Source organism: Doryrhamphus excisus, chromosome 8 (genome assembly GCF_030265055.1).
Source record: "Doryrhamphus excisus isolate RoL2022-K1 chromosome 8, RoL_Dexc_1.0, whole genome shotgun sequence".
NCBI lineage: Eukaryota > Metazoa > Chordata > Actinopteri > Syngnathiformes > Syngnathidae > Doryrhamphus > Doryrhamphus excisus.
In genome coordinates, this window is record NC_080473.1 from 6,954,171 (window position 1) to 6,978,194 (window position 24,024).

Consider the following 24,024-nt stretch of genomic DNA (forward strand, 5'->3'; position numbering starts at 1 on the left):
TGGGGTGTGTTTCAGCTAATTGCTGCGGTGTGTCAACAGTCCACGACTTCCCTCAAGACAAACCACACTTGCCTCTTTGCCGAATCCATAGATTATATTTGGAGTTGATGCGTCTTGTTTGGGGTGTCGGGTCAGGAGAATGGAGACAAGCTAGCAAGTTAGCATCAGGCAGCCACTTTCACGGCGACAGTGAGGCGAGAAGACTTTCAAAGTAAAATATTTTCCGGCACTTCCTATCCTGTAACTTCATGTTTAGAATCTTTGTTATTCTTTTGAAAGCATAAAACGGTAAGTGCAAGACCCGGAAGACGTAATTAACGAATTGTGTCAAAAAGGTGCAATGCAGGAGGCCAGCCACTTCCAATTATGATTATAGCGCCACGTTTTAACAACCGTATCCTAAATAGATACACCAACCGTATTTTAAACCGGGTTTCGCGAAACGTCATCTCAACAGCGCCACGCTGTTCCAAGTGGCGTTTTATTTTGACAGTCCGTCGCCGGAAGAGATGCCTGTGCGACCGGGCGCTCGACTAATCCGTCTACTTGGAGCAGGAGCGACTTTGGAGCGGGCACATGTGAAATGTGCAAGCATGATGCTGCCTGGATAAACAGGGGCCGAGAGGACAGCTGTAGACCGGAAGGTAAGACGCCGACTTCGGCCCGCTGGGACTTTTCCTGTGAAATGTGACAATCAAACGGGACCCGCTCGACGCGTATGATCCCTCTTTGTACAACAGACGTCTTCCAAGTTCCCCAGAAGCTTATCTTTGGACCTTAAGAACTTAGGTGTCGGGTCGTATCGTTTATTCCTTGCGGTTCAATTCTATTTTCGATGACATGCAGAGTGAAGCTTGTATGAAATGCGTCGCAATGTGCGTGCGAGGATTTGCGCGCAGACAGTGCACCTGATGCGCTCGGCATCACCGGAAGGTGCCACGACAAATAAATACATCTTTTTGTTGTCGCGAGCCCACAATAAAGACGCTATCTCCGGGCTTTCATCCATCTAATAGTTTGATAACTTATTGATTGGGCGGCCAAATTGTCTCAAGCTCTCTAATTACGGACGTGCGCCGCCTTAATGAAATAATCAGCGTTTGTCTACCTGTTGAGGGCGTCTGCGTGCGTGTGTGGCTTGATAAACGGCAGCGACACCTCTCAGTATGCAGACGTTATGCCCGCGACGTGACCGCCGGCAGACTAATCATCTGCGAGGCAAACTGTTGCCGTGCCTCTATCGACCTGCTGTCTGCTAATTGGATGCTTGGCCAACCAAAACTTAACACGGGACGCAGGAACAGCAACATTATATTATAGTCTTCAAACATTCTGGCCTTTGAATCGTTACATCCACTAACGATGCTCTTCCCCCCAGCTCACAGACCCCCAGCTGAAGCAGGGCAAACGCCTCATGCGCGGCACAGCCGAGGTCCGAGCGGATACGGGTCTGACCAAACATGGGCGTGCTCCAGCTACACAACCCCGCTCACCCCAGCACGCTCCTGCAGCGGGCCAACCAGATGCGCTTGACGGGAACCCTGTGTGACGTCATCATCACTGTGGATGGCCACGAGTTCCCGGCGCACCGCACTGTCCTGGCGTGTACCAGCAAAATGTTTGAGATCCTGTTCCACCGCAGCAGCCTGCGTTACGCCCTGGACTTTCTGTCCCCCAAGACCTTCCAGCAGATCCTGGAGTACGCTTACACGGCCTCGCTGCAGGCCACGGCTGAGGATCTCGACGATCTGCTGTACGCCGCAGAGATCCTGGAGATTGAGTTCCTGGAGGAGCAGTGCCTGAAAGTGCTGGAGACCATCCAGGCGGAGGAGAGCGAGGACGTGGTGGTGGGCAACCACGGTGACCGGGCCCGACACTGGAGACACATGATGTCCAAGAAGCATTCCATCCCAGATGGACCCACTTGCACCACTCCAACTGCTCTACACCACCTGGCGTTCTATCACATGACAGAGAGGAGCCCGCAGGGTACAGAGTCCGCTGCACCTCCCGAATTGAGCCCCAAACTAGACATGGACATGGACATGACCCACCAGCCTCAGCGGGGAAACACAGAGGCCCCGACCCTTGAGCCTGTTGGGAGTATCAAGTCGGAGAACATGCAGGTGGATGAAGCAGACAGCTGTGTGGGCCGCTCCTCAAGCGCAGGAGACGAATGCTCCCCATCCCATCCGAGCAGGGATGAGGGCCCGGGAACGCCGCTGAGGAGCAGCGTGATCACAAGCACCCGAGAGCTGCACAGCAGCCCCGAAGACGGCGCCCCGGTGGTGGGGAGCTCCCTGGACTATTTCCCGGGGATAGCCGAGAAACACCTGGGCCCTCTGTACTCCGTCACCCCCAGCCGCACAGGGGAGGCCATGACACAGGTATCCCTTTCGGTGGCCCCGTCCCTGGGTGTGCCACTGGACCCGAGGGCCTATGGCAGCCTGCTGCACCAGGGCCTGCTGCACAGGGAGCTCCTCACCAGGCTGGGCCAGTTTGCGGCAGGAATGCGGCACGAGGGGTCCCCTCCGGGGCCGCAGTGCTGTGGCGAATGCGGGCTGCAGCTGCACAGCAGGCAGGCCATGGAGCAGCACAGGTAACGACACACACTGACACCGTTTGTTTTGCTAGCACTTGATAGGCCGGTACTCGGCACTGCACAGACGCCTGCCAAGGCCACACAAGCACAACGTTGTAGCACCTAGACTCTAGAATCGTGGATCTGCACAAAGAAACCGAAAATAGTCATTTGTACTGATGTACACATCATTGGTGGAAGTCATGATTACCAAAAACCCCAAAAGAACCCTCTAAGCAGGTGTGCTTATGCTTGTACTTTAAGCGAGCCAAGACTCAGAACACCGGCACTAGTTCGGACCCAAGGAGACATCTTGGGAAGTTGTGAAGCCTTACAGGGACTGATGATGACATGCAAGGCACAGGGAAGGATACCTTCAAGCTTCCTTGTGTTGATCCTTCCCGTATTGACAAGCTTGTCACTTCCCATTTGGTCTTTATGCGCTAAAAGTTAGCATTTAGCGCCATGCCATCTCCTATTAGTTGGACTGCAGGGGTTCATAATTGGCAGTTGATTCATTAAAGAAAGCAACACAATCCCTGACACGCACTCCAAATCGCAATCAGCATCCTGGACGGCACCAACCTCCGGACCCGTGTGACTGACATTTCAACATCGTGCCATCCTGACATCCTGTGGGATATTTAGTGATGTGCGGGGTTACTCATGGAGACGGACGCGCGCATGTCTGCGGGCCGCTGAGCGAGAGAGAGCGATGCTGTGGTGGTGGTTCTGCTTGAGGACGTAGTGAAGTTGCAGTAGGTCCGTAACCAGGTCACTGAGCATGCACCTGGTCTGCAGATTGACATTTGGTAGTGCCTGCTGACGGAATTTCTCCAGGAGCGACTTTAAACTGGACAAATCTCCTACATTTCAGCTCTCAAAGAGAGTTAACTCTTTGTGCACCAAGGAATTATTGCATTTTGTGGCTTTTGAGGATGGATGGTTTTGTTAGGAAGGTTTGACAGGAACTAAATGGTAAAAAAGATTTTAAAAAGCCCAACCTTTTGCGCACTACACTCCTCCACACTGGCTCACTTCCTCCTTCCTGTCATGTGGGATTCTTGCATTGAGTTAATCGATGCCGAGCTAATGCTCTACTGCCACGTTGTGGCCGTTTTCATGACTTAAAAGTGCTCTGAAATACAGACGTTAGCTTAGTGCAGAGTTCATTGACCCCACTGTGAATTCCCGTGTGGTATGGTTCCTAGTAGTATGTAGTATGTAGTATGTAGTATGTAGTAGTATGGGTCCTTATAGAATATTTATAGAATGCAAAATATCTTCGAGGATTGAAAACCTTTTCCCAACCTTCTAAGTGTTTATTACCATGGACCAGACTACCAGATTTGCAAAAAAACAAATACAATGCTTTTTAATCGCTTAATAGCTTACAACGTTCAGCATAGTTTTAGCGGTAGTATTCAGTGTGAGGCGGGCAAGTGCAGAGTTACAGTGTCTATGCTGAAATATATTTTAGTTCAGTTAATGGCATTTTTAGTTTCAATGGTGAGAGAGAGAATAAGCAAAGTCTGGCGTGAGTAGAAACCCCCACTAGATATATATTTAAGAAATTCAGTCCTATTGTTTTGTCTGAGGGCACAGACTGTGCCACCGTCTTTGAACCATCAGTACATTTCATGGGCACTCCTCCACAACCCACTGTTTTAGTGTATGGAATATTATTTAATATACAGTAATCCCTCCTTCATCACAGATCATTTGTTCCAGACCTGACCGTGATTTCTGCAATTATTTATAAATAGATACTATTTGTGGTTATGGCATACAAAACCTTATTCCAACCTTCCATTATTAGAGCCCTCTAGACATGAAATAACACCCCTATAATTACATTTATATTTCTATTACCCAATATAATGGATATAATCAGATAAAATAAACTAGTTAAGAAAAACTGTGATTTTGTGAAGCTGTGAAAGTAGACGATTGTAGTATTTTTATTATTTCAATACAATGCTTCAATAGTTTTTAAAATGAGTAATTTTTACATTATGGTTTTTGGTCTCTTTTTCGCATTTTTGCTGTTTTGTTGGCCAATAAGAAACAAGCCAGGCTTTGGACACCCCCCGGTTGAACTAATGGTGTGACGTCAACTCCATGAGCAACCAGGACCTCTTTCGCCGACGAGTTAGCTTGTCAGCTTCCCACGTAGCGAGCAAACATTGGTAATTAAAGAACGAGTGACAGGAAATACTGTAGAGTACTCCAAGACAGGTCTGGGTTGCAGCAGCGTTGGTCTTTGGAGGCGCTATGCACAGAAAGCGGCAAAATGGCTGCTGTGTATGCCAAATGCGCACGCGAGGGTCTTGGACTCTTTGGAGGCCGCGTGTCGTCAGCGGGGTGACGCGAGGATGAAAGTACAGATGTCTTGCATGTTGGATGTTTGGAATAGGATACGATGGCTTTGGCTGCAGGCAGAGCATCAGCCAATCGTCTTCTTTTCTCCTTTTCGTTGCAGCTCCAGAAGTGTGTGTGTGTGTTTTTGTGCGTGCCCGGTGTCTTGCAGCGCCGGCGGGTGGAGGCACGCGTACGTCTGCGCTCTGAAATTAGCCAGATATCCCATTGTCTGTGTTCTCCCAGCATTCATGCGTTGTGATTCACAACTCCGAGGGGCCTCTTCTGCTAATGATGCCACATTCATGCCGGGGACTCTTGCCGGAATTAAAATATGGCTGCTCTTGTCAGGAGCACAATGACATGGCAGCGTTTGAGAGACTTACGGGGGGGAAAGGGGCAGAAACAAAACACTCGTGCTAATATGAGTGTGTGGCCTTTTGTGTTGCTCTTCCTCACAGTCCGTGTGTGTGTGTTCCACAGGAGGCTGCACGACGACGAGAAGGGCCACGGCTGCGAATATTGTGGCAAACACTTCCAGGACAGCATGAGGCTCCGGATGCACATGTTGTCTCACACAGGTACTTCATGACTCCAGACTGATCAAGTCTCTGCTCGCTGCCTTTCAGCTGCACCTGTTCACCCTCAAGCCCCTCCTCCTCTCGCCTGGATCCCACCTTCTTTTCCGTGCTTCAGGTCTGCCGTGCGCCCCCTCCCATCCCTGCTCACTCGCGGCCGAATCCTTTCTTTTTTTTTTTTTTAGAGAGGCTCTGGCCGCTTGCCAGTGCCGCCCCTCTTTCTGAGTGATGACATCATCAGCTGCCGGCAGGCCTGGGTGTTCTGCCAGTGTTCCGAAGCGTGTGTGATGGCTCGCTCGCAGATGTGTGTCCAGGAACACACTGTACCCAAATGCAGACTTAATCAGACCTGACTGCTCTCCCAGCTACTTTATCCAAAATAGAGAACGAGGAGCAGAGCGGTTGGGGGGGGGGGGGCTTGTAATCAGGAAGTCAAAATGCAACTTAAACGCCAGCCTCAGCATGGCGAGTGTACACACAAGACGAGCCGGGTTATTGGTTAGGAGTGACAACCTGCTGACAGATGAGCGAGCGTCTTTAAACTTTCCCTGAGTCTGCCCTTTTTTTTTTTATTTCTTCTAAACACACACGCACCTAACATGCTTTGTTTCACCACCCCCTCCTTTGGAGCACGTCGACCTGTAACAGTAACCTGGAACCAACAAGGCACACAAGTCTCATTTCTTTGTTGTCGCGTATTTGGGTATAGCAGCCTTAGATCCCTCTGGTTGCTAAGGAGCACGCGCTCCGTCGCTCTAATGGGCTGATTTGGTATTCAGCTCAATGCTGGCTCTTATTTTGGTATGCCAGACAAAGTGTTTTGATGGAGGACGATTGCAGTCGTGTCTGGAGACAGTTTGATGGTTTATGGATGAGAGCACACGCCGTGCCTTTGACTGCACAAGACAATGCACTATGTTCTCTTCTTCCCTTATCACACAATCGCACACAACACACCGCACTGGACAGCGTCACACAACATTAGGCTCTACAGCGGCGCTAGTGCTGCTAGTGGAACACGAGGCTGAGCGGCAGGGTTTGTTTTTTTACCCCAAGAAGACGCTGGTTTTATTCGGAGAAATGAACAGATTGGAGCGGTTTTGTTTGTGGTCGCCGTTTGGTGTTCACGGAATGGTGGCACCGTTGTCTGTCTGTGCACGGAGGCATGGTGAAAGTTGAAAGAGGACCACATTTAGGCTGCAGCGCCCAGAGTTCCCAAAGCTTGTGGGTGTTTTAATGAGTCATTTTAACTTCATTTAAAGCCAGCTGAGCAGAAAATAGATCAGTGAATGAGCCCTGGGCCAGTATGGATCTGTAACCGATTTACATCTCTGTGAGAGCCAGCCCCCATCCAGACAGCCGTGTGTGTGTGTGTGTGTGTGTGTGTGTGCAGGTGTGAGGTGAGTGCATGACATGGATTGAGCATTTCTTTCCAACTGTACATGCACACATCTCTTTCACTGCACCAGACAAGGGCATTCCAAAGGTGAACTGGGAAGTGTGGTTATGTGCGTGCGATGGGATTTGGGGTGTCGACTCTGAAGTGTGTTTATTTGATTTATTTCTTTATTTTTGGTATAAAAAGGGATGTGCCGCAGGCGGTAAGTGTCTGCTGTGGAGAGAACAGCCAGTCCTTCCGTGGCCTCTCAGGCAGACAGTCTGCTCACTGTTCAGAGGCTGATAACGGGGCATGGTAAATAAAACTCTTCAGCTTGGCTCGTTCTGTGAGGAAGAAGGGCCGTTGCTCCCTGTCTCGCTGCTTTTGTTTGTCTGACTCGTGTTTCTATGGTGGCTCCCTCTGTTCCACCTGCGACAAAACACACTCATCCCGTCTCTAAAATGCAAGATGAAGTGACTCACGGTGCAAATCTGTCTGACCACTACGCCATCTTTTTGTTTTTTTTTAACATGTGCCCACAGCTCCTGCAGAGGCGCTGGTGTGTGACCAGTGTGGAGCGACCTTCTCCTCGGAGGAGGCTTTGGACGCCCACAGGCTAACGCACACAGGTATGTTCCACACACACACACACGGGCGCGTCCATGTTACTTCATGGATGGTTTGGAAGTTGACTGTCATGCTGGCCGGGTTAAACTGTTCCTGTCATGATGCTCCATAATTCATCAAGCGGGAGGTGGGAGGCCCTCTCACATATCAGCCTCTAATCTCTTTCAGTGTCCAGACACACCACGTGCCACTTCCACACCAACCTCAGAACACAACACACAACACACACCTCCCCACTACACCACGGTGCGGTCCCTCAAACGGTGTTCTGGAATAGGAAGGTTACTTAAATGGGAGAAGTGTACTCTCACGTCATCTCACGTCAGTGTACGTCATCCATATCTGGCCCATTAAATATGTATTTCCAATGTTTAACATCCAAGCTGTATACAGTAATTGGTTTGCAACACTATTTTTAAATTACTACGAAATGACATCAACTGGCAAAATGATTCCAGTGGTTTCCGAAGCACGAGAGTCGAGGCTTTTCATGACATAGCGGCCATCACGGTAATCATCCATCATTCAAGGACCGTATCCCAGCAGTTGCAGGAAGACAAGGCGATGATGCCAAGCACAGAGGGTGGGGGGTTTGCGTGTGACGGAGCGAGACACAAAAGGAATTAAGATTTCTACACAAAGTTGTGTGGAAAAGGGATATTTTATTCAACATTTGGGGTGTTAAAGCGGAGGAGGTTGGCTGGAAGTACTTCGTACTGTAAATCCCAAATGCTCTATTACCGTATTTTCCAGACTATAAGTCGCACTTTTTTCCATAGGTCGGCTGTTCTTGCAACTTATACTCCAGAGCGACTTATAAATTAAAAAACTGTTTGTTACATAAACACTGGACACCTTTTGTGTTCATGTTTATTTTTTTGTGTAGCTGAGTAAGCATTGTGTTAGCATATCTTACACCTATTCAGCCTGTTCTCTATTCTTTTATTGTTAGAACTTGCCAGACGTAATGTCTGCTTTGGTAAAGTAGTCAAAATAAATTACCTGCAAAAATGCGACTTATACTCCAGTGCGACTTATGTATGATTTTTTTCTACCTGATTATGCATTTTTGGCCTTGTGCGACTTATACTCCGGAGCGACTTATAGTCCAGAAAATACGGTACTTATTCGGTAAAAGTTTCATCATCACCAAGCTGGAGAATGCTTAACTCATTCGCAACCAAAGACATATTTACACTTTTTCCCAACCTGAACGCCTGATTCCAATGTTACACGCCATGCATGAATGCAGCATGAATGAAACATATCTGATTACAAGTATTTGAAGAAGTAAATGTGGAGCACGTCCTCACTCATGTGCCGTTATTATCATCGGAAACAAGAACCATAAGAACCATTAACCATAAGAACCGGAAAATAAGAACCATTATCGCATGTTTTATTCTGATATGGGCCAATAATATCCATATTATCAGACATCTAACGAACAAACCCTAACGATATCAGATTAACGGCACCTTTTCCAGTTAACATGACAACAAATTCCATGTGGACTGATATTAACATATTATAGGAATTATGCACATTTATATCATAGACAGTATATGTACGCACAGTCAAAGCAATTCTGTTACAGCTGATATTGGGGTATATGTACAGTCAGTCATTTATTGAGACAAAGAAGGGTTTCCCGACAAAAGGCTTCTAAATTCAGCATCTTTTCATCTGGATAAATAAAAAGTCACGCGGCACACAGGATCTCAAAGCAAAACAAAAAGCTCCTGCAGGCAACTCAACCCGAAAACAAGGACAACCATAATTAAATATTAGAGTTTCTGTCGCTGGAGCCTTCCTCTTTGTTTCTCTTTGCCATCCTACGGGACAAAATAAGGTGGCAGCAAATTCATGTGACATAATTATTTGCGGGGTAGCTAACCTGATATCCACCAAAGCAATCAAGTCAAGTACGCAGAGGCAGCTGGACATTGTTGGCACGCTTTCTTGTAATAAGGAAAATAGCAGCCTCTCATGTGTTAGCATTAGCATAGGTGCTAACATTACTGCCAGACTTGCTGAAAACGCCCTAATGTGTGTACCCACACATTGCGTTGACACCATCAGAGAAAGGTGATAACCTTCTGGCAGGTAACCGTAACTCCAGGTGGCACACGCCGTATGAATACTTCATGCAGATGGGGGTGTCGGCCTTGCCCAGAACTTCCTACCCTCGTCACCCTCGCCGAGTTGTAAACATGCAGAGCCGGGTTACAAGCTTGGCGAGCTACCGAGAGCAGAGTACAGGAGGGCATTACTCTCTCATTTTGTCATCATCTCAGCTCGGCCCGCTGTGACGCACGACCCTATTCTGTGTTTTGACACAAACTACAGGTAATCTAATCACCCGTGGGGGGGGGGGGGGGGGGGGGTGTTGCATTCAGTAAATACTTGAAAAACAGGCAGTGGGCCGTCACTGCTCAATGCCGATGCTGCCGACGTGACTTTCATTTGCCGTGTGGCCAAATGAGTCCGGTCTTAGTAGATTAACACTCTTGGCAGCTGCTGCCCACCTCCCCCTCAACCAAGGTAGGGGCCGATATGACTGTAGGGGGCTGTGGGGTCACAGCGGAACAGTACATTGCTAAGGTAGAAGAGAGTAATTCACGTCTTATTCCTTTTAAAAAGGAGGCGTACGTTTTGGTTGAATATGAAGCACAGGAACGCTGTCCTTTTCCAAGGAAATCTCTGTTGTGAAAGACCTTGTGTTTTGTCTGAAAGTCCAGTTTGGAGAATCCTGATCAAACTTTCAAGACCAGTTGAAAAATTGCAAGACTTGACCATTTGCGCTGCTGGTTCCAAAGCAGACCCAAGCATTTTTGTATTCAAGTGAAATAGGCTGTTCATCCTCTGATTAAAAGTTTAAGAGCTCAGCGTTTAAAAGGCAAAATCAGGTGTCATCGAATGTGGATTGGATGTCATTTCCTGTCAGGTATTCACACTGTCAGGATCTCTTGATGGCGCACCATGGCTGCTGAGGTGGGACGCAGTAAGATCACAGAAAGTGTTGACAAAAAGGCTTCCAGACAGTGGATGTCCTCCGTGAAGCCATCTTCACCTCCTGGAGCAACATTTCCACTAGCTTCCTGGCATCAAGCATTCCCGACCATCTTTCAGATGGTTCACAATGACTCGTTACCGAGATACAAACTTGATATTGTGGCTGATGACAGCCTAATTCTCTTTATGCTTGTTTGCAATTGACTTTTATTTCGACATTTTTGGGGGGAAATTTTGTCCGTCATCCACAATCAATTCATTTTTGACTATGGTCAACTACTACGGTTCATGGCAGACTTTGGAAAAGCCGCCAATGACTACTTCTGGACAAATGTGGGTCCCGAACCTTATCTTTTTGAGCTTGAGTATACGGAGGATGAGCTGCAGGTTTTAGAAGCTTAGCCCTCAAGAAGAGAGAGTGAAACCTTCTAGCAGATGGGGGGACAGTCCGCTTCCCAAGCCATGCCGACAGAAATGGAGTCTGGACATTGCTCCAAGAGATTTCATCACAACGAATGAAATTGTTAGTGCTAACATGCTAACAAACAGACCTTTTGCCACCTACCAAAATAAACTGGAAAAGACGCTCCAGACCAACTGGACCAGACAGACTGTCCATCAAGTAAGAAACCATGATGTTGACTCTGATACATGAACAAAGCTAACTGATTAGCTTATACTTCACAGATCGTTTGGTTGCTTAATTGTGGTCCATATACGTGTTCTCGTTTCCTACCAGTACAGACTGGGTCCTATCGCTTTGTTTTGGAGTGGGACGGCTTCCTTTCTGTAGTGGCCTGAAGTGCTGTGTACACCTGGAAAATAGTTCTTCTTGTTCGCTGCTACAATAAGAATGTACTGTCGTGTACTGTAGCTTGTCTCATATGCAGGTCACTTATGGAAATACTGCATTGTTGGTGTTTTCCGAGGTTTATTTTTTTAGGGCTTTATAGTTTTTTATTTTTTTTATTATATATATATTTTTAGCGCCTACATGCTAGCTGTTTTTTAAGATGTTTTAATCAGGATTGTATTATCCTCCATCTTAGCAGTCAGATTCATTCATTCATTCAGTCGAGCACCAATGTGCAAAATAACACTGTATTGCAGTATTGCACAGTATTGTAAAGTATTTCAGTAGTTCAAATCAACACGTTTCCTCTCCGTAAAAGGACGGCACTATAGCACCCCTCCAGCCCCACCCCCGGTCCATCACGGTTAGGTATCTCATGGTTTGTCCGATGAGCAAAAATAACTGTGTCAGACTTACATAAAAGAAGCCGTAGAAGCCGTAGAAAGCAAAGGTCTGACAAATGGGAACGAATGGGGCATGCCCCATCCATTCCAGTTTATGGAGGTAAGCTTGGTTCAGCACAACCATGTCAGGTTTCTGCCTTGTATTTGATGCCAATTCAGCCATTTTTAAAGACGAAAATGCTGCCGAATCATACAGAGAAGAACAGTTCCATGGACGCATATTACATCATATTTATTTTGGTGTTGTTATTGAGGTTCTGCCTCACGTGCCTCCCCTGGCCGCACATTACGGCACTGCATGGAAGACCAGTTACAGCCATTTGATATGTCAGAGGTGAACGGCCGAGGGTGTGCTGCGATCAAAGAGCGAGGGAGGGAGCGGACTGTGGGAAGGGACGAGGATAGAGGGACTATGTGAGGACTTCCAATGGGGGGGAGGATTGCTGCTGGTGTTGGGTGCCAGCAGTGAGAGGAAAACAACATCATGTGCTGCTGTTTACTCCTCAGCACAGCACTGTCATAGTATCCTGACCTACTTGTCAGAGCCCAAAATAAAAGAATGGATCTGTCTCCGAATCTCTCTCACAACAAAAGGCGTTTGTTCCATGGGAATGGCTAAAACGGCTCTGGGGCTTGCTTCATTTTTTTCATTAGGAAAAGCTGAGATTGTATCGTATCTTTGGCCAAATGGACCGTACATGCTTGAAACCGTGTCGCCACCTTGCCTTCCAGGCACAGGCCAAATGAGTGGCGGCTTTGTGCTCACAGCAGCTGCACTGTGTCCACACATCAAGTGAATAATATTACCTTCTACCTTCTGACACGGTGCGTCAGTCATCAGGCCGTGCACCCACATACCCCCAAATGACCGCTTGGAATTGGCGGGGCCTGAACTGTGCCCCCTTTGGCCCGGAATGTATTTGCGCTGCTATGATACACAAAGCACCGCCTGGCCCAGTCGATTTCTATTACGTGAAAACGTTTTCGACAGAGAGAATAGCGGACCCATTCTAGGAATGGAGGTGGCGGCGTGCGGGAAGCCGTGACCTGAGTGAACCGCTCCACGGAGTGGTGGTTAAGACAGGAGCCACGAAGCCCTTGTTGCATGAATTATTGAGTCAGTTGTTCCTCAGTCGGGTAGATTAGCCGTCTACTGATGAGAGCCGGAGGTTGTTTAAGGTACGGTAGGCTTTGTGTGCGTGTGCATGTAATGCGGCTACCTCTAAGGGGAGCTGTGTGCAAACGTACACACAGTACGGGGTCATGCGAGGTCTGTTGTGTGGCGTCTACTCGTGTATACAGTAAGAAGAGCCCGGGGGCAGCTCGTCACTCGCTGCTGTCCGTGATGTAATACTGGAGACCCTTCAATTTGTCAGTGTGGCCGCCCACCTCAAGTTACAGAAGATTCTGCAGTCATTCATCTACGTAAGACTCATCCGTGGGTGCAATCTCTTCTTCAATTGGCGGTGGATTTACTCACAGATTCTCAGGCTGGGAAAACTTTTGTTTGCCGCGTGAAAAGAAACAGGCTGCGCTTATTTGTGAATGAAGGGATTAGCTCCAACACTTCACCCCAACAAGGAGCATGATCTTATCTGGTTGCCTGGACACACGGGTTTGTCTCCCAGGCAGCGTGAGAGCCCCGGGCCACGCCCCCGCCTGCTCGCACCGGCCGAGTAGAAGATGTATGAAGACGGATGGACCCTGTTTGGTCACGTGAGCGTATGTCAGCCTGGCGGAGCGTGTTCCGAAATAGCATACCCGCCTCAAACTATTCTCAATTATTGACGTACTTGTGCGGTGCAGCACAGTAAATGTGTGCGGCGGGTAGGCTTTGGACTAAACCATTCCTGCTCCCCAAGGACACAATGCTCAGTCAGCTCCTGCCTTAGAGGAATACCGCTGATTAGATGGCATTTACCCCATTGAGGGCCAGGGTCAGGGGGTCATTCTGGGCCTTAAAACCAAATCCCGAGCCCATTGTCTGGTTAAGGGTGAGAAAGCAGGGGGCAATGACAGCCAACTTTAGGGCTTATTCTCTCCTAAAGAAGCTGCTCTGCTTATTACTTACTGGAAGAAAAAAAACCTACAATGGCAAATCCTTTTTGTTTGGGAAGTTAACAGAGCGCAGCGCGACAAAATGCCACCACTAACACACAGCCCCCGCCTCCCTGCCTGGGAACGTTAACTTTGTTCCTGGCGTATTTGTTGTTTTTATTTTCAGCGTAGACTAAACTAAAGACCTGCTGAGATGTTGTCACCAGGTTTCACGAGTGACGGGATATTTCTCATATTTTCTTCTATGCCAGTTTGTTTGGCAGCGGCATCGGGCTGGAAATGGGGAAGTGTCCCGGCAGATGGGACACTGCTCACAGGCTTCAAGCCTTACAAAGTGGGGCCCACGGATCTAAAAATGTCATTTAATAAGAACTGCAAAAAAGCAGCAGTTACAAGAATGTAGTCAAAATATTAAGAGAAAAGAAGAGTAATTTAACGAGAAAAAGTCATACTTTTGTGAAAATTAAATTGTAATACATAATTTAGTAGCATAAAGTTAACATTTTTAAGTAAAAATACTTATTTTAAATTGTAATTTCATCAGGAAAAAAATGAATAAAATTGTAATTTTGGGAAAATTTGGCAAAGTTATGTTAGAAGAATAAAGTTATTAATAAAGTCAAAACATTATGAGAATAACACTATAATAATAACAATATATCAAAGTATTACAAGAAAAAAATTACAAAGATTTTTGGTTTTTTTGGGGGGGGTGGGGGGTGGTAAAAAAAAGAGCAAAGACCAAAGTTTTTTTCTACCAATATGACAATGAGATGCATTTTTTTATCATATTGCTTTATAAAAGATGAAAGTGGCCCTTGCTGGAAAAGGTTTGGCCAACTGTGCTTTAGTAAAACAAGTGCTTTAGTATAAAAATAAGTTAAAAACAGTCAGTCTGTAATTAAAGTGCTTTTTGTGTTTTATTTTGTGTTCAACTGACCAGGTGGTCCATACCACTAAGACAGTCAGACCATTGGAACAGAAAGCACGCCCCCTGCTGGCCAAAGCCAATACTATGAAGAAACAAATCTTCACATGGCGCAGCTTCAGTTATCCCCACGGGGTTTCAGTGAATCACTAACCCAGCTTCAGAATGGCCCCAGAAGCTGGGCAGCACGGCGCGGCGCGCAGGCAAGGCATTATTGAAACACGAGTCATGCAGAAAGTAAAGCTGGTTAAAGAGTGAAAGGATTTCCTGTATGGTCAGCGGATAAGGTGGCGGCGGCAGGGGGGGGGGGCTTTGAGAGCGGTGGGTCTCTTGTCTTTCAACTCAAATATTGTGATCCGTGGTGAGAAAGGGCCCTGGTCATTAGAAGACACATAAAGACAGCGGGGGCGTAGGGGGTCCGTGTGGAGCCTGACTAATGGGCCGGGTCAATGAGGGCCTGAACCTCATTGTGTCCTCTTTGTGCAGCCCCAAGCCCCAACCCCGGACCAGGTGCAGTCCATCCCAGTGGCGGACTGTTAAGGCCAGGGAATGTCTTTCATCCTGTCCTCTGGCTGTTAATGATTACAGATGATCGCTATTAGAGATTTTAGAGGATTTTCTTACACAATAAAATCAAGCGGACATCCATCTTCTTCACAGAGGAGGCTTTGTGTGTCTGTTTGCTTGAGTGCCTCAAAATGAAAAAAAAACATGCCAATGTTTGAGCAAATAAAAGAAATTAGGAAACATTGCGCGGCAAATGCTTTCGATTGAACCCACGTGATGCGTTTCTTTGTCTGCCGCCGCCAAACCGGGCTTGTCCGTTAACTTGATTGAACCTAAAAGCGGGCGGCTGACACTCTCCCCTCTTAGTATGAGCGCGCCGTATCCCTTTTCCCTGCGTTAATTCCAATTTAATTGCCAGTTGCCTCAAGGCACTTCAATAACAGTAACAAATGATTTGATTTAGTGGACCTCATCAGACTGCATTTTAAATGTGACACAGCAACCCCACTTGAATTCCAATGAAGTGCTGGCACAGTCCCGTGTTTACTAATGATCCTCCGCTGGAGACGTCTGATTGAATCTCAGTCAGGAGCGATGGGAGCTGCGAGCGCTGGAGACAATCTGCAACCTGAGCAGACAAGACAAATAAGGAGCCTCATAATCTCATATGAATGCCTCAGTGTCTCAGCAGGCACGTTCGAGTCCATGAAGCCGCACATGGCACGTGTCATTTTGCACTGGTGTGAACAGCCAGGGTGGCTATTTGAGTGGCGGCATCCTGAGCCCGTAGATGACGGCCAAAAGCATCCACGTCTCGTAGCCTTTTTGACTTCAACAAGCTCGCCAGCGATTGCCTATCTGTATTCCTCCCCACACCCCACAGTCGGTGCAACAGGAAGGCAGCCCCAAAGAGATGCCAGGTCACACACAGGATTAAACTGGATTGTGTTTTTTTTCCTGCAGTCCTGCCTTTAATGGCTTGATATCACTACTTAACATTCTGCACAGAGCGCACGGGGTAGGCATCATTTAGGGCGGAGCCACTATCAGGCGCTCTTTGAGCATGGAGGACTTCACAGGCTGTGGCTGACTCCTGGTGGGGAATGACGAGAATAATTACACATCTAACATACTAGCAAGGAGCCATTGATTGTGTGATTGGCATGCTGTGCGTCGGGTGGGAAATTCTTCAGGAAAACAATGACTTTGATGGTTGAAAATAGAGCGTATAAAAGGTTCACAGCTGAAAGCGCCCGTGGGCTTTTAGGAGAGTTGGTTTAGGTAGAGACACTTGCTCTTTGAAAGAAGCTTTTCCCTCCGAGGACTCACACAAAGTTGAAGTGACCCAGTTTCCCCACTTAAGGCCCTGCGTCTGCATGCGGCGGCGTACTGAAATAACTGCGTCTCCGTCTTTTGTGCCATCTCTAGGGACTGACATGGCGGTGTTCTGTCTGCTGTGTGCAAAGCGCTTCCAGACCCAGAAGGCCCTGCAGCAGCACATGGAGGTCCACGCCGGCATGCACAGCTACATCTGTAGCCACTGCGAGCGCCCCTTCCCCAGTCACACCACCCTCAAACGACACTTGCGCTCACACTCGGGTAAGAAAGGAATCTATCTATAGCTCTTGTTATACAACTCATCAAAAGGTCACTTGTGCTGTGTCAAAAGCCGGGGTGTCCAAACTTTTTCCTACAAGGGCCACACGGTGAAAGGAATGCGAGGGCCGCTTTATAAAGCGTATTCTAATAACTATATATATATATATATATATATATACAAACAAACACAGTATTTAAAGAACAAACTGCATCTCAGCTTTATGATGCAAGTACAAAGGTGTGTTATTACATTCATATACTGTACCCGCTAGCATTTAGCATGTTGTACCCGCTAGCATTTAGCATATTGTACAAGCTAGTATTTAGCATATTGTATAAGCTAGCATTTAGCATATTGTACCCACTCGCATTTAGCATATTGTACCCACTCGCATTTAGCATATTGTACCTGCTAGCATTTAGCATATTGTACAAGCTAGTATTTAGCATATTGTACAAGCTAGTATTAAGCATATTGTACAAGTTAGCATTTAGCATATTGTACAAGCTAGTATTTAGCATATTGTACCTGGTAGCATTTAGCATATTGTACCCGCTAGCATTTAGCATATTGTACCCGCTAGCATTTAGCATATTTTACCCGCTAGCATTTAGCATATTGTACCCACTCGCATTTAGCATATTGTACAAGCTAGCATTTAGCATATTGTACCCGCTAGCATTTAGCATATTGTACCCGCTAGTATTTAGCATATTGTACCGCTAGCATTTAGCATATTTTACCCGCTAGCATTTAGCATATTGTACCCGCTAGCATTTAGCATATTGTACAAGCAAGCAGGTAGCATATTACCTTGAACGATTTGACATGGCAATTTGCAACACCTCCAAATATGACAATGAAATAGATTATATGATCAATAGATCATAATATGCCCATTCCACTTATCCACTGTATCAGTGGATGTGTACAGCGCAGGCCAAAGGTTTGGACGCACACAACATAACTGATGGTTCCAATCCCTGACAAGCAGTTCAGGTGATGATACCACATGGAACCCATTGAGGGAACAGCAAGAGTTTGCAGCACGATCAAAAAAGCAACGGGTGGCTACTTTGAGGAATCCAGTTACTTGCCACGTGTTTGTTAAGTACATCATTTCATAGTTTTGGGCATCTACAAGGTAAAATAGAAAATATAGAAACACTTTGAATGAGCTTTTGGCCTGTCCATATGTCATCAGCGTAAAATAGAGTCAAACACTTTCTAAGGCTCAACAAGAGACAGAATGGCTCATATTGGCTGTAGACCTTGCTAGCCCTAACAAACCTTCTGGCCTTCTTCTAGGACTACTACATTTACAGAAAAAAATCCCTTGACAGCTAGAGCAAAAGAAAGACCCACCAGTCAAAAATCGCTGGTCTTGTGCATTTTGAGGCCGAGACGGCTGCACTTTTTTTTTTTTGCGAGTGACTCAATTTCCCGCTAATTGATTAGCACGCATCATCCCTGGCCCGCTTCGGCATCAGATGACTCACCTCTGCTATGACAGCGAGTGTACAGTTATGGCCGGTGCTTATTTTGGGCAATTTCATCCTGTTTATATTTTTGGGTTCTTAGACAGCCTTCGGGGGCTTGGGCAAATTCACGGCTGTCAGTTGCAGTGTGGTTCATGCGAGGCGATAGAGGAAACCCAAATAAATATTGAAGGAAAAGCAAATGGAAATGACTTGTCTGTGTGTTCTACCGAGGGTGAGTTTTAGTGCCGCCAGAGACGGAGAGATATTTGCAGAGGAGATGTCCCCCTTTCTTCCTTTACCTTAAATAACACTCACAGCTGTCAGGACGGCTTGACGTCTAGACGGGAGAAATACATCATTGATGTGAAGAGACAGAAGTGAGGGGAGTTTTGGCCATGGCAGCGTATCTTGTTTGTATGCCATTCTGCTTGGAAGTAACATTTTGTAAATGTCATCTGCTCCGTGGCGTAGGGGGTGGGGGGTGGGGTGGGGGGATTTGGGAAGAATTGGCCTGTAATGAGGAGAGCCATGCATCCTGGGCCTTGGCTGTTGCTGTGGACACTGAGATAATGAGGCACATAGGTCATTGGAGATGAGTCAAGGCATCAGCTGAGGAGACAAATAGATGAACTACAGTATAGAGGAGAGCAGCACATGTCTGGAGGACTTTTATTAGCCATTAGCCGACAGCCGAGAGGAGTGTCCCCGTGTCACAACATTAGCAACGTGCGACGGCACACCATTTTGGCCACAGCTCCATACGCAATACGGCGTTTCGTGCCAAGGATAGAGCTCGCCTCACAAGATAATGTGCCGTGGCGGTGACGTGACATACATGCTCTTCATCATCCTCTTGACTGTTTTTGTGTTGTTTTCTTTTTCAGGCGATCACCCATTCGAGTGCGAGTTCTGCGGGAGCTGCTTCCGAGACGACGGCACCCTGAGGGGCCACAAACGCATCCACACGGGAGAGAAGCCTTACGAGTGCAACAGCTGCGGGAAGCGCTTCAGCCTCAAACACCAGCTAGAGACGCACTACCGTGTGCACACGGGTGAGGATGTGTAGATCTTGGTGATCTTAGTGACCTTGGTGATCTCACCACACGTCTTCTTACAGCAGTGAGTCTTAAAGACTCCTGCACGAGATGACGGGCTGATGGTCGGATGTCTACTGCATGTCAACTCCACAGTGTCACTCTACTATTAGGGGCGTCAGCCACCCTTCACTGATGGTTCGCTCCTTTAAACACCTCAAGGTCGTGGAGCAGACTCCTTCTTGGCCTATTGTTAGTCAGAAATATGCATATCTAAGTATGTTGTTTGCCTAATGCAGTGTTTTTCAACCTTTTTTGAGCCATGGCACGTTTTTTACATTGGAAAAATCTTGTGGCACACCACTAACCAAAAATGTTACAACACGTGCATCTATAAGTCTATCGGAGGAACAAGGTAGGTGTTGCCACACGGACCAATATTACTAATTAATATTGCTCTGCCAGTCTTTACACGACAGACACTCGACAGTAGCCACGTTTTTACATGACTAGTTCAAGTTTTTCTCTTTCCGAATGACCTTTCGGGGAACAATGGTATCCATAGAAAGGAATATTCCAATCTCTTGTCTACATGCTCCGTTAAAATCAACCAGAATAGTCAATAGGGCATGCGGAGTAAAACGTAAACATCGACATCACGTGATACCGGCTTCCCCGAGTTTTTCTTTCACTTGTTGGAATAACTCCTTGAAATTTAGTTTGAATCAAAAACAAACTTTGATTAGTCCAGTGCCGATTGCTGGCCTCCATTTTTAAAACTGAAGAACGTTTGGATCTGTGTGTTACGTCATATCTGAGCATGCGCTGAAAGAACTTAAACAGGAAAAGATCAAATTCAATCTTATTAAACTCGGGACATGTTTTATATAGATATATATTTTCTTTTTTAATAAAACTGCACTTGTGAATAAAGTATAGAAGGGTTTATATTCGGTTTCACAGATGGCGGTAATGCATACGAAGAAGAACGCACCCTGACAAATTTCCATTTAAGCGGGCACAAGATACCTCAATCGGATTGGTTAAAGGAATATTCCATCCATGTTCAATTCTTTCCGTTTGAGCAAATAAACCAAATGCAAGTGGAATATTTGGGTCCATGTATACTATTGACATAATGGCTATTGAGATAATATTTGCTAATGATGATTAATAAATGTTAATTATAAAAAGTGATATTGGATAATTCCTCACGGCACACCTGACGGTTTCTCAAGGCACACTAGTGTGCTGCGGCACAGTGGTTGAAAATCACTGGCCTAATGGAAGCATTTTCAAGTGTAAAAAGGGCTAAGTCAGCTAAAATACAAATATGAAAAGATGCATTCAGGCGTTGAATGAAATGTAGTATTTACTACATATTTATTAGTTTATTACATATATTAGTTTATTATTATCTACATATTTATTAGTTTGTTCTAAATATCTTTGTAATAGATCATGGGTGTCAAACTCATTCGCACAGGGGTCCAAAACAAAATTTACCTCCCGTCCTAGCCTTTGTGTCTTTATTACTTAGCCGGAAATGTTTAACACTGCATATGAAAAGTATGAAAAACCATAAAACCTTCTTGTTGGCCTCAGGTTGTCCTGTACGAGCCTAACGCTGTGGCTTTGCCCCCCCCTCTCCAGGTGAGAAGCCATTTGAGTGTAAGCTGTGTCACCAACGGTCCAGAGACTACTCGGCCATGATCAAGCACCTGCGCACTCACAACGGAGCGTCTCCGTACCAGTGCACCATCTGCCAGGACTTCTGTCCGAGCCTGGCCGCCATGCAGAAGCACATGAAGGGCCACAAACCGGAGGAGGTGCCGGCCGACTGGAGGATAGAAAAGACTTATCTGTACGTCTGTTACGTCTGAGCAGGTCTTGGACCCGGTGCGCACACACACACACACACACACACACACAAAATGGGTGAAAACCTTTGCCGTGACGCTAGCTGGGTGAATACAAAAAATACTGAAAAAGTAGAAAGTCGTCATTGTGGGATCTTCAAACATGCTAGTAGTGAAACAAATAAGTTCCTTTGATTTGGGTCACGATTTGTGCCATTTATGATAAATATGATACCACAGGAGTCTCTAATAATATTTGCTAAAAAAAAAAAGTCCTAGATAGCCGATAGGCATCCTGACATTTTGCACAGGAATTGGCAGCTGAAGTCATATTCCATGTCCTTACACGTACGTTTCAGGTTCCACACGGAAGTAGCAGTTAGATGACAATGAAGGTGTTTGTCAGGCCGTCGATGGCTGCTGAAAATATGGTGGTAGTTTGCAAGGATGCCATGTTGTGAGCTAAAGCAAGCCTGGAATGTCGTATATAAACCGTTTGTCTGTGGTGGTTGGACCGCTAGAAGGTCAGCTGTAAGGTCAATGACTAAACTAGCGTTGAGCTGGATAACAACGTCGTTCGTTCACGGTGGACCTGTCGGGCTTGTTGACTGCCTAAGTGGAGATAGTCATCTCGCCTGATCGTGCCGCAAAACGTGGAAAGCAATTCCTCGACGGCTCGATCGGCCGTGAAACCTTCTCCTCTGGATTCCTGTGACTATTTAGTTTTTACATTAGGAGTTCCAGTATGTTCATGTGCATGTTTTACTTGAAAGCGCCGCCACGTTTTTGACCTCATGAAGCGTGATCTCTTTTGCGGCGGGTGTCACTGGTTCCGAGGTAGCAGGCTTCTATTTCAGTGTAATGGTTTTTTGTGCTATTTATACTGTATGTTGTTACCAAATATATGCTGGTTATCACCACGCGGGCCGGCGATATCCCCGGGATAGTTTCAAGTAGAGCAAGCTCTACCTCGACATTATTTTCCCGTTCGTTAGCAAAAGTGTTCATCCGTCCGTGGTTTTCATTTCCTTCTGATTGCCGTCACAGTTGAAATGGTCACAGTGTAAAGAAAAAAATGTCAAAAGCCTCAAGTTGGCTTTTTGTGTCGTTTCTTTCTTTAATAATTAGATGTCTTACAAACCACAGAAGATGATTTTTTAAAAAGGTACAACTAGAAGACGAAAAGACGCCGTGTGTTTTTTTGAAATAAAATGTGAAAAAAGAAAACTGACACAGAATTGTGAAAGTCGGTGTCAGTGCTAGTGTATGTGTCATGTACAGGCCGTCCCGCGTTGTTGTTCCCTGTGTGAGCCTAACACAGGCCTTATAGAATAAACATGTTGTATTTTTGTATCGCAGTCATTTGCTGTCTTGTTTACATTTGCTATGATTTGACAAGCATCTTCAATGTGTGAGTTTTTTCTACGTCTCCGATTTGCGTGCCTCCTTTTCTAAGTAGAACATTGACATGCTTTGAGTACGTGGGTCTGTGCTGTTGGTGTTTGTTTCCTGTCCAAACTCGAGATGAGCTGCCGCGTCCATCCACGTCTCCAGCATTGCAACTGGAAGCAACGTACTGTGACGCTGACGCTCTGATGCAAGTTGCAAGCAACTGCCGAGTAAAAACGCTCGTCTCAAGTCTGCTCCCGTCAGACTGAGGTGTTTGTATAGCACATTATGGCCACTTGGTGCCATGGCAACACACATCACTGTACCTGTTCTATACATCTACGTGCACTATAACCAGATATAGTCGTGGACCAAAAGAAATAGAGCACTTTTGTTTGAACTGTTGTTGGTTTTTTTTAATCTTTCTATGTGGTGATAATGCAGATGTCCTTTTATTTCACGTGTCCTAGAAGGCTGTCATTCGCATCGTTTAGATATGTCGATGTCTGTCTACCTCAGGGCCAGGTCAAAGCTGGAGCTGGTGTCCAATCAGGGTTGTTCTTCTTGCCATGTGTGCGGTAAAATCCCTCCTCATTGCAGCTTTTTAACACAGTGTGTGAAAGTGTTCTCTCAGTGTGGATTCAGGCACAACTCGTACACGTCAGTGTTTGATGGCATGGTCAAAAAAAAGAAAGAATTAAAACAATTGACTATTCTATGCACTCCGTCTCTTCTGTCTGCTGTTTGATCAATAAACGTGGTGCCATGTCAAGACCACCTCCAGCTGCGGCACAATGTCTACACGTCTCTAACCTGCTGACCTCGGCTTCTAACACTTACGACCATTTACAGACCATTTTAGATCCACTGGACCCAATGCGCATTTCTACTGTCCTGGACACTTTTTCAGTCAGCTGCCTTTAAAAATGACCAAGTCCCAAAGTCCCTCCTTCTGTAAACATAGCGATTTATTATAATTATCATTTATTATATTTGTAAAATATGAGTAATTATGTACATTATGTATATTTATAATATATGAGTAATTATGTACATGTACTGTATATCAGGGGTGCACAGACTTTTTCAGCATGAAAGTTACAAGTCAAATAATCTGATAACACGTATAAACAAAATCTAACTACTACATATTCAACTATGGTAAATCCTAGAGATGCACCCACCAGTATCGACGATTCCCATAAAAAACGTGTTATCGACATATGCCAATAAATGCCTTTCAACACCGATCGCAAAAACTATTGCATCTTGGGAAAGACCGTCCATATAGTTAGAAAATGTCCTAGGTGCGCGGTGTGAGACATGTGGGCTGTGCGGACGCGCACGGAGAGGCGTGGTAATAAAATAGTGCAA

The 24,024-nt window shown here is 46.1% G+C and overlaps 1 protein-coding gene and 1 long non-coding RNA gene across 4 annotated transcripts in view; one reads left to right on the forward strand and one right to left on the reverse strand.

Moving 5' to 3' along the window:
• Nucleotides 1-23,372, forward strand: zbtb16b (zinc finger and BTB domain containing 16b). Its single transcript, XM_058080150.1, has 7 exons — nt 1-644; nt 1,379-2,599; nt 5,423-5,520; nt 7,438-7,524; nt 16,716-16,886; nt 19,253-19,420; nt 21,056-23,372. The coding sequence occupies exons 2-7, from the start codon at nt 1,461-1,463 to the stop codon at nt 21,283-21,285; spliced, it is 1,893 nt and encodes a 630-aa protein (XP_057936133.1). The 5' UTR covers nt 1-644; nt 1,379-1,460; the 3' UTR covers nt 21,286-23,372.
• The window catches only part of LOC131134656 (uncharacterized), a 61,745-nt gene that overhangs the window by 23,413 nt on the left and 14,308 nt on the right, over nt 1-24,024 (reverse strand). The gene's annotated exons all lie outside the window — the stretch shown is intronic.